General features: G+C 29.0%; 1 protein-coding gene and 1 long non-coding RNA gene across 2 annotated transcripts; both read right to left on the bottom strand.

The window, feature by feature from the left end:
* Window positions 1-1046: 1046 nt before the first annotated feature.
* Window positions 1047-8895, bottom strand: LOC140451962 (uncharacterized). The gene is made up of 3 exons (XR_011952108.1): window positions 8654-8895; window positions 8351-8474; window positions 1047-1817 (listed from the first exon to the last, which is right to left on the bottom strand). It is a non-coding gene; the product is annotated as an uncharacterized lncRNA (long non-coding RNA).
* Window positions 8896-11691: 2796 nt separating this feature from the next.
* On the bottom strand, window positions 11692-14720 carry LOC140451959 (coiled-coil domain-containing protein 124-like). The gene is made up of 3 exons (XM_072545948.1): window positions 14464-14720; window positions 13621-13904; window positions 11692-12864 (listed from the first exon to the last, which is right to left on the bottom strand). The coding sequence occupies exons 1-3, from the start codon at window positions 14620-14622 to the stop codon at window positions 12687-12689; spliced, it is 621 nt and encodes a 206-aa protein (XP_072402049.1). The 5' UTR covers window positions 14623-14720; the 3' UTR covers window positions 11692-12686.
* Window positions 14721-14816: the final 96 nt, after the last annotated feature.

The following is a 14816-nucleotide window of genomic DNA, read 5'->3' as shown; positions in this document are numbered from 1 at the left end:
AGTTAAGTATAACATGGGGGTGTGAACTATTTAGATTATTTCAAAGAAGTTAAAAGATATCTTTAAATTTCCATTGTCAAGATACAAAAGTCAAAATTTCCTCAAAAAACAACATAATTCGAAGGTTAGCTGGAACAAGTTTGTGATCAACCATATCTCTATCCGATTTGCAAGTACTATAACCATTGTTTAAATAGGACTAGTTAGACAATCCTTATGGAACAAACGTTTGATTTTTATTCTGCCGTTATATGGCGGCCTCTAGTCATAAATTTAAAAAACTATTAACAGAAACTTAATTCTCAGCAGGATTCTATTCGAGTATATTTTTACCTGTGTGGTAACTTATGCAAACCTGTACACGGGTGCCAGATTGTGAAGAAAATATAAGATTTTAATAAAATGCTTATTGTTATTATCGTTGTATGCGTTTTGTGAAACATAACTTGACTATTTCGAGCGAATATTTCAAATTGTTTTTCTACTTTGAGACTTGATAAATCTAAACCGGTTAGTAATCTATTTAAATGAAGCAGTTAAATGCTGCCTTTTTTTAATTTTCATTAGTTTACCAGATATTTAATTTGGTTATATGATTTGTTAGAAAAGGATTAAATATTTAATTGAAATAGACTCGACTGCTATCGTCTTAGAACACTCATGCGGAGGTTTATTTTTTAGTCAAGACTTGAGTTTTATCATTGTTTAAAAAAAAATCTTTTTAAACAATGGTTTTATGTATGTTTTGAGAAAATTAAATTTTCAATCTTTTAATCTTTAAAATGACGTTTGAAAATATAGTAAATTTATGGGTATGGTTTTTTGATAATGGTTTTGAAACAAATAAACAGATCGATATGCCACAACAAGAGGCAACACATATTTAGGGACAAATTAATCTATGTGTTGGGATAAAAGGAATAATAATTAAAAACTTTAATAAATAGTACCCTTTATTTTATTTATTTATGTATTTTATAATATACACACCATTTTTGTATTTCTGTTTACATAAATGAGAATGTTTTTTTCAATGAACTCGCCCGATATGACTGTTTATGCAAAAATTAAATTCGCGTTATTTTAATAGTTAGATAACACTTATGAAAATTCTAATAACTACACCATAGACAATATTAACAAAATAATAATTCAAGGTAAAAAAACAAAACAAAATTGTTTACATTAATAGTTATAGAAATCGATTGTAACATTGTTTGCATGAACTAAAATAAGCAATGTATGAGTTGGATCTATGTATGAACCAGCAATACTAGTTTAAAAATATTAGATCGATGTTTAACTACAATGGTATCAAGTCCAACAAACGTTATGATAGTAAAGTGTTCAAGAAAAACTGCAGCAGAAAACTGAGTTTGTGGCTTTCGTGCAGTTTGTACAGATTTTGTCCTAATCTTAACCAGTCTCTTTTTTTAGTGCTGTTATGCGAGTTTTAAGAAGATTAATCCGTATTTGAGATGCATGTAATCTCCTTTAAAGTGTGTGATAATTATGAAATCTTTTTTTCTTGACCAATGGTGATAACGGCATATCTAAAAAGCTCATCAACAAAATCGTCAAGTTCAGAATTATCACTGTGCGAAACAGTATTGGCACTGGTTGATGGTTGTTTTTCTATTGAATACGTATGAAAAACGCGTGGTGTCGTTAACGAACCTTCCTCTTCTACCTCACTATATTTTTTTGGTATAGCAGTACTGGGTAAATATTTTGCATTTAGATATTTTTGGTCAAAATGCTTACTGCATAGATTTTTTTTAAATCGGGTAGCTCCAGACTTTCCAATGCAGCATTACCTACAACAATATTATTATTAACACAACTGAAAAAAAGCAACTTTCTGCACAATAAATTAAAAAAATAAGTTCTGTATTTAAGATATAGATAACTTGGCAGTTATGCCAATATATGTTTATATCTATATATATATATATATATATATATATATATATATATATATATATATATATATAAATATATATTATATATTATATTATATAAGAGTAAGAAAAAAAATTTTTAGATAGGAAAAAAAAGAAATTAATTACTATTTAAATGGGAATAAGCCACAATTAAAGGTTAAAATACGTTTATTGACGTTTTAATTTCCACTTCGGAAATCGTTCTCAAACATGTTTGTTTTTTAGAACGATTTCCGAAGTGGAAATTGAAACGTATTTTAACCTTTAATTGTGGCTTATTCCCATTTAAATAGTAATTAATTTAAAATGCCACAAGAAAATAGCTTCAGAACAATATTAGGAAAAAAAAGATCCCATATCACTACCAAAAACAAATTTTTGATAGTCCTATGGGATCTAGTCATGGATGATGTTATCAGTGATTGTATCAACAATTACACTTTTTTCATTCCTTTTATTAAAAGATATGTAGATGATTTAGTTTTGGCACTTCCTAAGCACAAAATTAATGAAATAGTCAACATTTTCAACAATCATAATCAACATATACAATTTACAGTTGAGGAAGAGGTAGATGATTCTCTAGTTCCTTAGAGAAGGTTTCAAGTCCAGTGCTTTATACAGGTTGGTGAATTGTTTGCAGTCGGTAAGTTTGGTATGATTGATTCGTAGTCTTCTAATAGTCGATGCTTCTCTTCTAGTTATGAAGTCTAGGGAGAGATGACCAATAAAAGATTGAAGTTTATGAAAAGTTGTTTTGCTCTTTTGCTATAAGTTTTGTCAAATATCCTCTACTGACTTTTTAAAAACGAATTTCGAGATTCGTTAGCTAGTTGAATTGGGGTGACTTCAGTCACCCCATGGTTAGTAGCTTCTTTGGCAAAATTATCTGCTGTTTTATTACCAGTAGTTCCGGTGTGAGAAGGCAGCCATATGAGAGAGACTTACAACGTAAGCAGAGAAATTTTGGTATATGTCATGAATGTTTTGAACTAATAGGTGGTCAGTGAAAATTGTATTGACTAAATGGATATATGAAAGTTAATCTGAACAAATGGCAATATGTCTGTTTTGATGGGAGATGCATTTAAAAGCCAACAGAATACTATATAGTTCACCTGTGCAAACGTTGCATATTAAGGGTAACCGAGATGATCTTACAAGTTCATGTTTAGTGGTTACTGCGCAACCAATACCAGTGGTAGTTTTAGAAGCATCTGTATAGAAAATTAAATTCTAAAAATGCTTTCTTTTTAAGAAGGTTAGAAGATTCAAGTTTGTTAAAAATGGTGAGAGGTATATATTGAAGGGAGATCTTTAGCCCAGAGGGGAAGTAAAGTTAGAGGAAATGAACTAGTCTGAAAAAGGTCAATATTTTTAAGTAGTGGACAAATTAATTGAGGTATAGGTTTTAATATAAGGTGTTGGTTATTGTTAGTGGAAGAAGACGCCATTGTGGCAATTAGGGAATGAACGGGATTAAATGGATTTGCGGATGTTGATGCAGCATACGAAAGTAGAAGTGATTATCGTCTTAGGGTAGGAGAAAGTTCATTAGATTCACGGTATACACTCTCAATAGGACTAAAGCGAAAAGCGCTCAGACCTAGAAGAAGTTTTATCGGCACCCCATTGAAGATGACTGAGGGTTTTAAAACAAACAAACAAACTTTTAAAACAATTGGTTTTAAGTTCATAGATTTGACTCTTTCAATTTAATCTGGAGTCAAACATAAAACCGAGAATTTTACATTAATTAACAGCAGAAAGTAGAGAATTGTTAAATAAAATTTTGGTTAAGGGAGTGAAAATTCTTCTGGAAAATTTTACTAATTTGGTTTTGTTCTCAGTGAGTGATAATCCTAGTTCGTTAGATCTATCTTGAAGTAGATTTACTACACTTTGTATAAGTTTATATGAGGTTGGGACCTCACCAGGGTTGAGTTACCAGTGGATATGATAACATTTGCCATGTTATTATATCCACTGGTAGCTTTAACATCCTAATATATAAGACTAAATAATGTAAACTAAATTGTAACATATAACTTTTAACGGGTTTTTACCCAGATATTTAGCGGCTCAAAACATGTTCACCTAGACACCGATGATGGAATATAGATTCCAAAAACCTTTTGTCTTCATGACAGCCCATTTGGGTTTTTTAATTTATATACCTTTTATAATGGATTTTAACAAAAATTTTTTTTTGTAATGATTTTTCTTTTATATTAGTATAGATTAGGGCAAGATCTTTCATTGACGATTGTCAGCGGTATGTCAGTGGTAAATTTACTGGCTTCATTTAGAGGGTCGTTGGTGCCTAAGAAATTTTCGAGAAATTTTTCAAGATAATTCTAGAAAACCCTAATTTTTGTAAATTTATAGGATTTGAGTGCAGCTTTTAGTTCGAAATAGTTTATAAAAGAGTTCGGATAATTGGTATCTTGTGAAACTAAGGATGAATAAGGAAAGGGTGAAGGAAGAAAAGAGTATATATGGTTACGTCCAGATTTGTTCCAAAACTTTTATTTTATCAAGTATAACCTTTTGATTAAAAAAGGGATTGGATATTTTAAGGTTATTTTTTATTAACAATTTATTTTTTAAACTAGACTTGGGCTAGTATTTGAAGTACATAAAGTTTTCTTACTTAATTAAATATCGTGTCTAAATTTGGCAAAAGATGAAGTAAGAATATACAAAGAGCAGAAAACTCATGATATATGCCTATTGATTATCTGATGTTCCGTATTTCTTAGGGACTGTTCGATTAGTGAATGCGGGATGGAAGGAGATACATTTGAAATAAGGATTCTTTTGGTCGCAGAAAGAAGCCTGCAGATAAAGATGACGGTAAAATTAATTATGACGTTCGGTGTATTAGTTGATCAACGATGTCAGTAGAAGTGAGGAAAATGTAGATTCGATTATTCGAAATGCGAGATTTAAAAGTAATATTTTTTGGATAAACTATTTTACCAATTTCTTTAATATATTCAAATAAAACAGTATTCAAAATGGAGTGCATGACAATAACTTGTCCCCTTTTAGAAAACGAACGGGAAGGAGGTCTAGAGACTGCGGCAACGACATATGATTTTGGGTTGAAACTGAAGTTGTTTTGTGTAAATGTAAATATTTAATTACTGTTCATGATGTGTAGTTTTGGTTACAAAGACCGTAACACAATACCTAAACGTGAGTACCTAAAGGACCCTCTCCCAAACTGGAAAGAAAGAAAAAAAGGATCTCACCTATTTCTTGGGATTTTCTCTGATTTTCTTTAATTAAACCAATATAGCCACAATTAAATTCGACTATTGAAATATAAAACCAAATTTGATACTCGTCTTCTTATCACATTGTGATTAAAGAACTTCGCTTCGTATTGTTAACTCGTCGATGAATTAATTTATCTGTTTAACACTGTTTAAATCTTTAAAATCCATTAGGAACTTTAACAAGGGTGTTTAACCTTTGACAGTTATTTGATGTTTTTTGAATCGATCGTTATTATTAAAAAAACGGTTTGCAAAAGTGCTTTTTAGCTTCTAAACATTTATACTACTTTTGATATTTTTCATGTCATACGGCTGTACGTAGGCTCAATGAAAAGCTGGCGTAAAAGCACAATTTAAAAAAAAAACAGAACTTTCTATAACCACTAACAAGAAACAAGCTGAGATATTGCAGCGGACAGATCTCCCTTGCATTTTTCTGTGGCGATATTTTACGAGTACCATTATTTTTTTGTTTCAAAACTAATTTACTTCTTCACTGTGTATGCTATTGATAAATCGAATTATAAAAATTAGATATTCTTTTACAATGTTCAATTTTCAGCTCTTAATGTTAATAAACAATGAAAATATTTGCAATTTCTTAAACAAGAAAAAAAAAATGCTATTTGATTTTCTCTGGGCCATAGAAGGTTTTGGTTTTTTTTAATGTTTTTTTTATTAGCTTTATATTGAGCCTACATACAAGTGTATGACATAAAAAAGTCAAAGTTATTAGAAATTTTTATATGCTAAAAATTTGTTACTCTTCAAACTGATTTTTAAAAACAAATTTATTATATTCTTGATGTTTTTTTTTTAAATAATTTAAAACGAAGCCATAAAAAATCGATTGCTATTTACAAAATATCCCTAGAGTGACTGTTTGGACAAGTACAGTTGTTTAAATAATCGGTCTCCTGGATAAACAAATTTAATAACTCATAAACTGTATGGTCGTTCTGTATGACATTTAGCACACTTTAAAAACTCATTAACTGCCATAATTTTAAATAGTTGTATTACATATCGTTATGCAAAAAGAAAGTTATTGACATTTATAAATTATACTTTAAAAATAAGGGTTTTTAAATTATCTCGGTGAATTCTTTATGTATTTTAATTATAAAAATATCAATATTAGAGAACATTTTATGATCTATAACTTTTATTTTAACGTTTTATGTGCATAAATTTTTTCACTTTTTACGATTGTTTAAAAAAAAAGCAAAGCAAAATTAGCTAAAGTCTTCACATAATTGTCATCAGCTACCCCTCATATACCTTTTAGAGACTTTAAATATCTGTTTAAGATTTTTTCAGCTTTTTTAGAGTTGTAGATCATAAAAAGTAATGTAACTTTTGAGAGTATCTAAATTAAAATACAAGAAACTATTAATCGAAATAGTTGCAAAAAACCTTATTTTTGCAGCTATTTATGCAAATTTATAATGAAGAGTTATTTATAAATTAAAATAACTCTTTTTTGTGCAAAAACATATAACATAGCTCCTTGAAATTATGGAAATTAATAAGTTATTACAGTGCGCTAAATGTCAATCAGAGCAAATAGTTTATAGGTTATTTAATCTGTTTATAAACATTTATATCTTTGATATCGTTTATGCCACAAACTTATATAGAGGCTAATGAAAAACTGATGAAAAACACACTTCCTAAAAAAAAAAGAATCTTCTATGACCATTACGAGCCAAGAGAGCATTTTATATTTAAAACCAAAGCATTTTATTCTTAAAATCATACTTCCATTGTCTATTAACAGTAAAAGATGAAAACTGAAGGGACTCTAAATAAAGATCTGAATTGTGCGATCCAGCTTACAGATGGCATATGCAGTAAAGAAGTAAAAAATTTATAACCCGTTAAAATGATGGTACTCGTAAAATACCTCTTCGGAAGTAGAATGGAGAACCATCTGAGCTCCGTTTTTTTTTTAGATTTGAACTTTTTTAAAATAAATCGCGCTTGTAAAATTTGCAATATCTTGGCTTCTGTGGCACGTAAAACATAATTTTTTTTTTAACTGGGGTAGCTCAACAAAAAGTTGTTTAAATAATCGCTTTCCATGATAAACAAATCGTCACTATTTTTATTAGTTACATTACATACCATTATGCAAAAACAAAGTTATTAAAATTTATAAATTTCTGCAAAATCAAGGGTTTTTTGCAACTATTTTGGTGAATTCTTTATATAAAAAATTTATTAAAATCCTTTGTAAAAGTTATATATTTTTAAAAACCCAAACAGGCTGTGTTAGACAAAACGTTTTCGGAATCCATTATTCCATCATCGGTGTCTAGGAGTACATGAATGTAGCCACTAAATACATGGGTAAAAACCCGTTAACAAATAATTAGTTACATTTGTTTTACATTATATTTTATAAATTATTAGGATGTTAAAGTTACCGTTTGATTAGGTAACATGGCGACATATGACTCCACGTTGAAGTTGCAAGTCCTGAGACGGTGTGTCTACGAGGACTTTATGGAAGCAACTCCCTAGTTGCTTGGAATAATGGATTCCGAAAATGTTTTGTCTAACACAGCCCGTTTGGGTTTTTAAAAATATATACCTTTTACAAAGGATTTTAATAAATTTTTTAATATATGGTATACAGCCAAATACAGGAACGTAGATTCCTTGTGAATTCTTCATATATTTTAATTTAGAAACTCACAAATGGAAGAACTTTTTAAGATCTACAATTTTTATTTTAACTATTTTTCTCTAAACTGGATAAAAAACGTTTTAAAGCAAAAGAATGACCTCTCACTTATTAAAATTGTTTAAACAAAAACAAACCAAAATACCTGTATGTCTTCACAGATTTATTATTAACTAACACTCATATATCTTTTAGAACCTTCAAATATCTTTATAAGATTTTTACGTGTAATCAATGATTTTTTTACAGATGGACTGGTGTATAAATTAGTTCTCTAATTTGTTTTTCCGAAGTTTATTATATCATAATTATAATACCAACGAAAACGTAAAATTCAAATGATGAATGAAAAAAAAAATAAACATTTTTTTAAGTTAATTACGTAACGGAAACGGTGTAAAATAAAAGAATATAAAAAGTTTCTATTTACTTACCAGAGTGTAATATCCATGTTTGACAAGCCGAAAGATTTTTTGTCGGAAATCTGAACATTCTTAAACCATGAATTTTGTATGATGATAAACCACATTTGTAATAACAACAAATATTTCCAGCCATCTGTAAAAAACGATTTATTTATTATGGAAGTAACATTATTTTAATTTAAAATCACTTTGTTCAAATATTATCGAATGTATGTATTATCCGCTAAAATTTATTTCTAAATACCTAATTTGTTCATTTCTCATACAAATGTTTTTTGTTTTAAACACACAGAATTAAAATGTTTTACTTACCTCGGACCAAATTTTTGTAATACACTTCCAAATAAAATAAAATATTTAACTTCTTTAAACTTATTTAGATATAGGAAGAATTAGAAGCCACAGTACGTTTATGTACAATTTTAGTTGACACGATATTTACTAGTTGATAGTAATAACTCTATTTTAAATGAATATCTTAAGTGATTCAAGGTCTGTTTTTTGTTACATGTTTAAAATGTTGTAAATAAACCTGTTGCTACTATGTCAGTGAAATATTGCAACGCTGGTGAATTTAATTAAATGGATCAAAAATGGACGTTAAGTTTAGTCTTTAACTTTTTCACATAGCACCATCTAGTATAACGTATATCAAACAAAGAATGGTATATTAAAATCTATTGAGACAGAAAGAGTGGTGACATCTAGTGACTGTCTCAATTAGAATCAAACAAATTTATACATTGCGTTGACTAACTAGTTCTATTTAAACAATGACTATAACGTTTACGAACCGATTTTCTGTCAACGAAATATAGTAGCCGGATAACAGAAATGCGAGGAGATCATCCGTTTAACAGTGAGGCTGAAGTTTGAGTTGATTGTTGATGTACTTTGGATACGCCCAGAAAATTATGACTGCACAACATGGCATGTAATAAAGTTTTAAAGTAAATCTCAACTTAGAAGTGTGGTGTATACAAATATTAGTATTTTATAAATCCTATTACATTTTTATAATGTAGTAAATATATTTTGAACATTTAATTTTATATTAAACTAATCAAATAAATTTTCGTATTTAATACTAGCGCCACGTGTTGGCAAATAGACAAAGTTTTACTGTAAAGTTATTCTCGCACTGTTGCCAGAATAACATTTTTTTCTGCTAATAACATACAGGCATGCATTAAGCCTTAATAACAAATTGATTGATTAATAAAAGTGAATTATCAGACAATTTTATTTTGTTACACGTAAACATAAACTAATAAAGTATAATATATCTATAAAATCTTTATGAAAACTAATTTATTAAGAACGCCTAATACATGCCGGAAAAAATGTAAATTAGGCAACATCGTGACAGATATGTCTTAAGACGACAGTCGCATTCAATCAACAGAGAATCGGTCTATCTTCTCATATTTCTATTATCCTGTTAGAAGATCTAGGAAACGTGTTGGATTTGATGGTCGGTTGTGAACAATGACGTAAATATATTATACGTCATTGGTTGTGAATGTATTTTGGATACGCCCACAAAATGATGGCCGACAACATGGCATGTGGCATGCTTAGACAAGGAAAGAGTCTCTTTCATTGTCTAAGACACAGACCACTAATAACTAATAAGGTTAGGTAATCTGTGGTCTAAGATGGCATGTATTAAAGTTTTAAAGAAAATCTAGAACTAGAAGCGTGTTATATAAAAATATTAGTATTTTTTAAATATTATTAAATTTTTATAATGCAGTAAATATATTTCAAACAGTCTACATTATACTAAACTAATCAAATAAATTCTGGTATTTAATATTAAAATACAAAGTTTTACTGTGAAGTTATTCTCACACTGTTGCCAGAACATTTTTTCCTGTTAATAACTTACTGGCAAGCATTAATAACAAATTGATTTGTTGATTGATAAAAGTGAATTATCAGACAATTTTGTTGCATGTAAACATAAACTAATATTATACTGGTATATCATACCTATAATTTCTTTATGAAAACTAATTTGTTAACAACGCCTAATACATGCCGGAAACATGTAAACTAGGCAACATCGTGACAAGTTTCAAATAATCTGCAATTTTGTTTTTATTTTTTAATAATAATGAAATGAAATTTAATATTATACAATACTTTGCATTTAGGCACAGTACCTGTGGCATCTATTTGGTAAATGATGGATGAACAAAACCAGAAACTGTAAAACGAGTCTTGATCAACAAACAGAGAATCAGTCTACCTTCTCCTATTCCTATTATCATAAGATCTTGGAAACTTGTTGGAATTTGGAAGCATTCATTGAGGTTTGCTAGGTTTTTATAATTTTGGAAGTTTAGGAAGGCAATATAACAATAACAGTTTTGGTTATTTATGTTATAGACAAGTAAGACATGTTTAGTAAACAAAGTATTAAATTTAATCAAATAAAAATTGCTTTTTTTTACATTGATTTCTCTGGAAAATCCACTTCTTTCTCTTATTTGTCAATCTTTGTTTTTAGAATTCCCTCAAAAATGCTATTCAAATGAATTTTTATAATCTATAAGCCTGGACAATGAAGTAGTAGTCATTTCTGCTTATTATTTCTCTTAAAGAAATGATATTACTTATTTTATTAAGAACATAAGACCATATGTCCTGAAAGATACCTTTATAAGTCTGTAGTCCTTTTCTCCAACCTCAAAAATCTACTCTGACTTTTCAATAACGTTTCTTCCATCCTAAGCTATAGAGTTTTCCTAAGCAGATTCCGATTATTGCTTCCACAGGGACGTGGTTGGGAACCATTGGACACCTAGGCATATTATTGGACTCCATTACAGTCAAGTCTGCTCTCTCCTCGGGCCCTCACTATATTAACTGTCCATTTCTTGGTATACTAGTTAGCACAGTTCACCCACAGGGTCCCTACTCTAAAAGTTATTTTATTTAATTTTAGTGGATTTCAAATAGGACCTAATCCAATGCTTGTGCCAGTTTGTTGATGATGAATTCTGCATGAGCCTGATCTACGTCAGTATAAAAATGGCATCTGTGCACTTCCACCTTCCTGAATACTTTTATGACCGCTATTATTCTCTTGAGGTCTCTTTAAACTCTCATATACAGAGAGGTTTTGTTCGTCCCTCTGGTTTTGTATGGCTTTTCTTTTGTCTACATCCCAAGGGGTTATTTTTTCCTATTCCTTGATTTTCCTCTTTCAAGCCATTTCTGTTTTCTCTTAACTGGTTGTCAATTTTTGTTCTCACAAGTTAGTGAGAAATTCTGTCAGGCATAATAGTGTGCTCTTATTCCTTATTCACACCTGTCCTATAAATCAGTAAAAATAAAAGAAGTTATTGAAACAATATACATATATATCTGAAAATTAAAAATAAAATTTAAATTAATATGATTACATTATCAAAATTCAAGATTCAGGAACAAACAATTGATATATACTTGATTTAAAGAGACCTGTCTTAAAAACTAATTTTTTTTTAAGATATGCCATATAATTTTTGTATAAAGCTTAATTAATTTAAAAAAGAATAAAGAAGTAAAATTATGTCAAATATAATATAATTTTTCATTGTTTCCAGTGTAAATTACCTTTCTGTTTAATGTTTAGTAAACAAATAGTCACCAAGCCAACAGATTTTTTCAGTTATGTGAAGTATTCAAATTTAGATTAAAACTATAAGACATGCTTACTTTAAAAAGTTAAAAATTTACTGCCAATATTATTTATCAGTATAAATCTCAACACAAAAAACACTGCAGTCACTTTCAGATAATATACTATTAAAATTAACCAAAAAAGTTCATAAATGTCAATATTTTTTGGAAATTGTTTACTAATGGCACCTCAACTTTATCCAATATCTTGTTGAGAATACACTAAAATTATAAAACACACAATTTCTTTAACACTTTGGCTTCTGGATATAAAAATACAATTTTTGCAGTAAAGAGCCATCCATATCTTGTTTTATTATATTAAAGTAACTAATTATTGTTAAGATTTAATATTATCTGCCTCAATTTACTGATCATATAAGCATATCGTGACAAACTTTAAAGTGCAATAACTTATTGAATTATCAGTACTTTTAAAATGTATCACCTGATTTTAGCTGGAAGTTTTGTCATTATTGAATCATGAAAGCAAAACTTTCTCATTAATAATTCATAATTCTATCATAAGACCTTATCAATTATGTAGTATAATATATATATATATATATATATATATATATATATATATATATATAAACAGGTATTGTATATATACAGTTTTCATCTGAACTTGAATACTTCTAATGGTAACAGCTAATAAAAAATAAGTACACTATTGGTTAAGAGGATTCTCTGGGGATTTCTGCCATTCCTTAAAGATCATTTGTTTCAGTTGGGATAAACGTAGAGTTGGGTTTTCTTCTTTCAGTTCTTTAAGTCTTCTTTCTTCATATGCAGTATATGCAGCTTTCATACGTTTCTCTGGATGTTTGTCAAGCTCATCGTTATTACTGAAAAAGAAATACAAGTATATAAATATATATACAAATTTAAAAAATAGATATATTTTTTGCTATGCTATGATCAAATTGGAATACAGATATGCTGGGTCCCAAGCCTGAAGCTCTTCATCAAAGGGTAGGAGGAGGAAAGAAGTAACAACCAAAGATGCATTCTATCCCCACTATTATTTATATACTCAGATATAACTTTCAAATAGATAAAGAGTTTGGTGTGAAAATCAATGGTGAACTAATATTATAATACTAATATGATGATGCCACTGTCATCTAGTACAACAGTATCTAGGGCCTTCAAGAGTTGTTGGATTGCATAAATATGACAGCAGGAAAAATGGATTAAAAAAATGATGCTGCTATTATCAGTAAATTAGGAGAATGAACTTTACTTTGGAAAAGAATGGAGAGATGTTGTGAGGCAGGCTGAGACCCTTCAAGGGCTGTAACCCCAAGGGGTAAGGTGAATATGATCAAATTGGTTGTCAATAAACTAAACAGGTGAAGAACAATAATAGGTATATTTTTTATAGTTTTTTTTTTAAATAACAAGTAATAGGATTCAGTTCTATAAAGAATGTAAATTCCTTATATATGTAGATGGGCTTATATAATAAAATGTTCCTTTGCACAAAATTTTTCTTTTCTGAATTTAGGAGAATACACAAAAAATGAATGAACAGCTTGGGGTCACTAATGGCTAACCTATGGAAAGTTATATTTAAATTCAAGTACCAATATAAACCTTACCCTAGTATTGAAATAGCTTCATCTATAGTTCTAGCTTCTTCTCCTTCTACTTGGAGCCTATTAATATTTTCAATCAATGGAGCATCCAGATGAGTTTCCACTTTCTTCTCTTCTTTTTCTACTTTTGGTGCAGCTGCCTTGGCAGATATCTGAGCTCTTGTCACTTTCACTGGAGGTGCAGGTTTAGATGTTTTCTTAATAATTTCACTTTGTTCTTTTTCTAATAATTCTTTTGCTTCAGCTTTCTTCCTCAAGGCATCTTGTTTTTTCTTTTCTTCTGCTTCCTTAATAATTAAAAATTTATTATTCTATTAAAAACCTTTATGTAAAATTTAATGTATTTATAATATATTATGTAAGATATAGACTAGTATTCTGGAATTAATCATATACATTTGCATTACTGTTATATATTTGGATATCAATTTAATAAAAGATAAACACCAAAACCAGCATATGCCAGTTTCTGGAGAGTTTCCCAAGTCACATTCTAAACAGCATAATATGATTGAAGTCTTTTGATCTATTCACACAATCATTCACCTGCAAGAATATCACTGAATTTTATGTAGAAAGCCAATCCTAACAAAATACATCAGTCTAATAATCATCTTTAGTTGATCTACTACCAATAAAATAAATGTGGGTGCATTTTAAACAAAAGCTAACTTCTTAAAAAAAAAAGGAATTAGTTAAAAACTGAAAAGGCAATGTCCAGTAACATATTTCCATAAGTTAGGGTAGGGAAAATATTAAAACTAACTAAAACAATTAACATAAAAGTTTTAGCACTTAAATTTTATAATTTCAATTACAAATATATCTTAAAAATAATATATTAACCTTTTTTTGTTGTTTCTTTTGTAACTGCTTGTCATTATCTGCCCAATATAAATCATCTAATTCTTTCTGCTTTTTCGAAGAAACTTCATCTTTAGCTTGTTTTTTTCTTTCCCTAGCAGCAACAGCTTTGGTGTTTTCAGTTGCAAACTTTTTTGGCATATTTTATTTTTCCTATTAGTACAATTCTTGATCAAAAATATTTTATGCAAGCAACTATGTATTGATTCAATTTTTTAACCTCTAGCGGAGCTGTCTATTTTGACATTGACACTTCTTTATTAAAAAGAAGAAAAGTAAGGGTTTTTGTGTACTGAGTACGCGACCATCGCGGTCATTGATATTTATATAACCTA

This window comes from Diabrotica undecimpunctata, chromosome 10 (assembly GCF_040954645.1).
Source record: "Diabrotica undecimpunctata isolate CICGRU chromosome 10, icDiaUnde3, whole genome shotgun sequence".
Taxonomy (NCBI): Eukaryota; Metazoa; Arthropoda; class Insecta; order Coleoptera; family Chrysomelidae; genus Diabrotica; species Diabrotica undecimpunctata.
The sequence above is the reverse complement of the archived record's forward strand: the minus strand, read 5'-3'. Positions and strand labels throughout refer to the sequence as shown.

Excerpts from the sequence above, each read along its gene's own strand:
- LOC140451959 (XM_072545948.1), bottom strand. The coding sequence starts at position 14,622 with ATGCCAAAAAAGTTTGCAACTGAAAACACCAAAGCTGTTGCTGCTAGG. Across the intron at positions 13,905-14,463 it reads AAAAGAAACAACAAAAAAAG|GAAGCAGAAGAAAAGAAAAA; the intron begins GTTAATATATTA and ends TTAATTATTAAG. Across the intron at positions 12,865-13,620 it reads GAAGCTATTTCAATACTAGG|TAATAACGATGAGCTTGACA; the intron begins GTAAGGTTTATA and ends TTTCTTTTTCAG.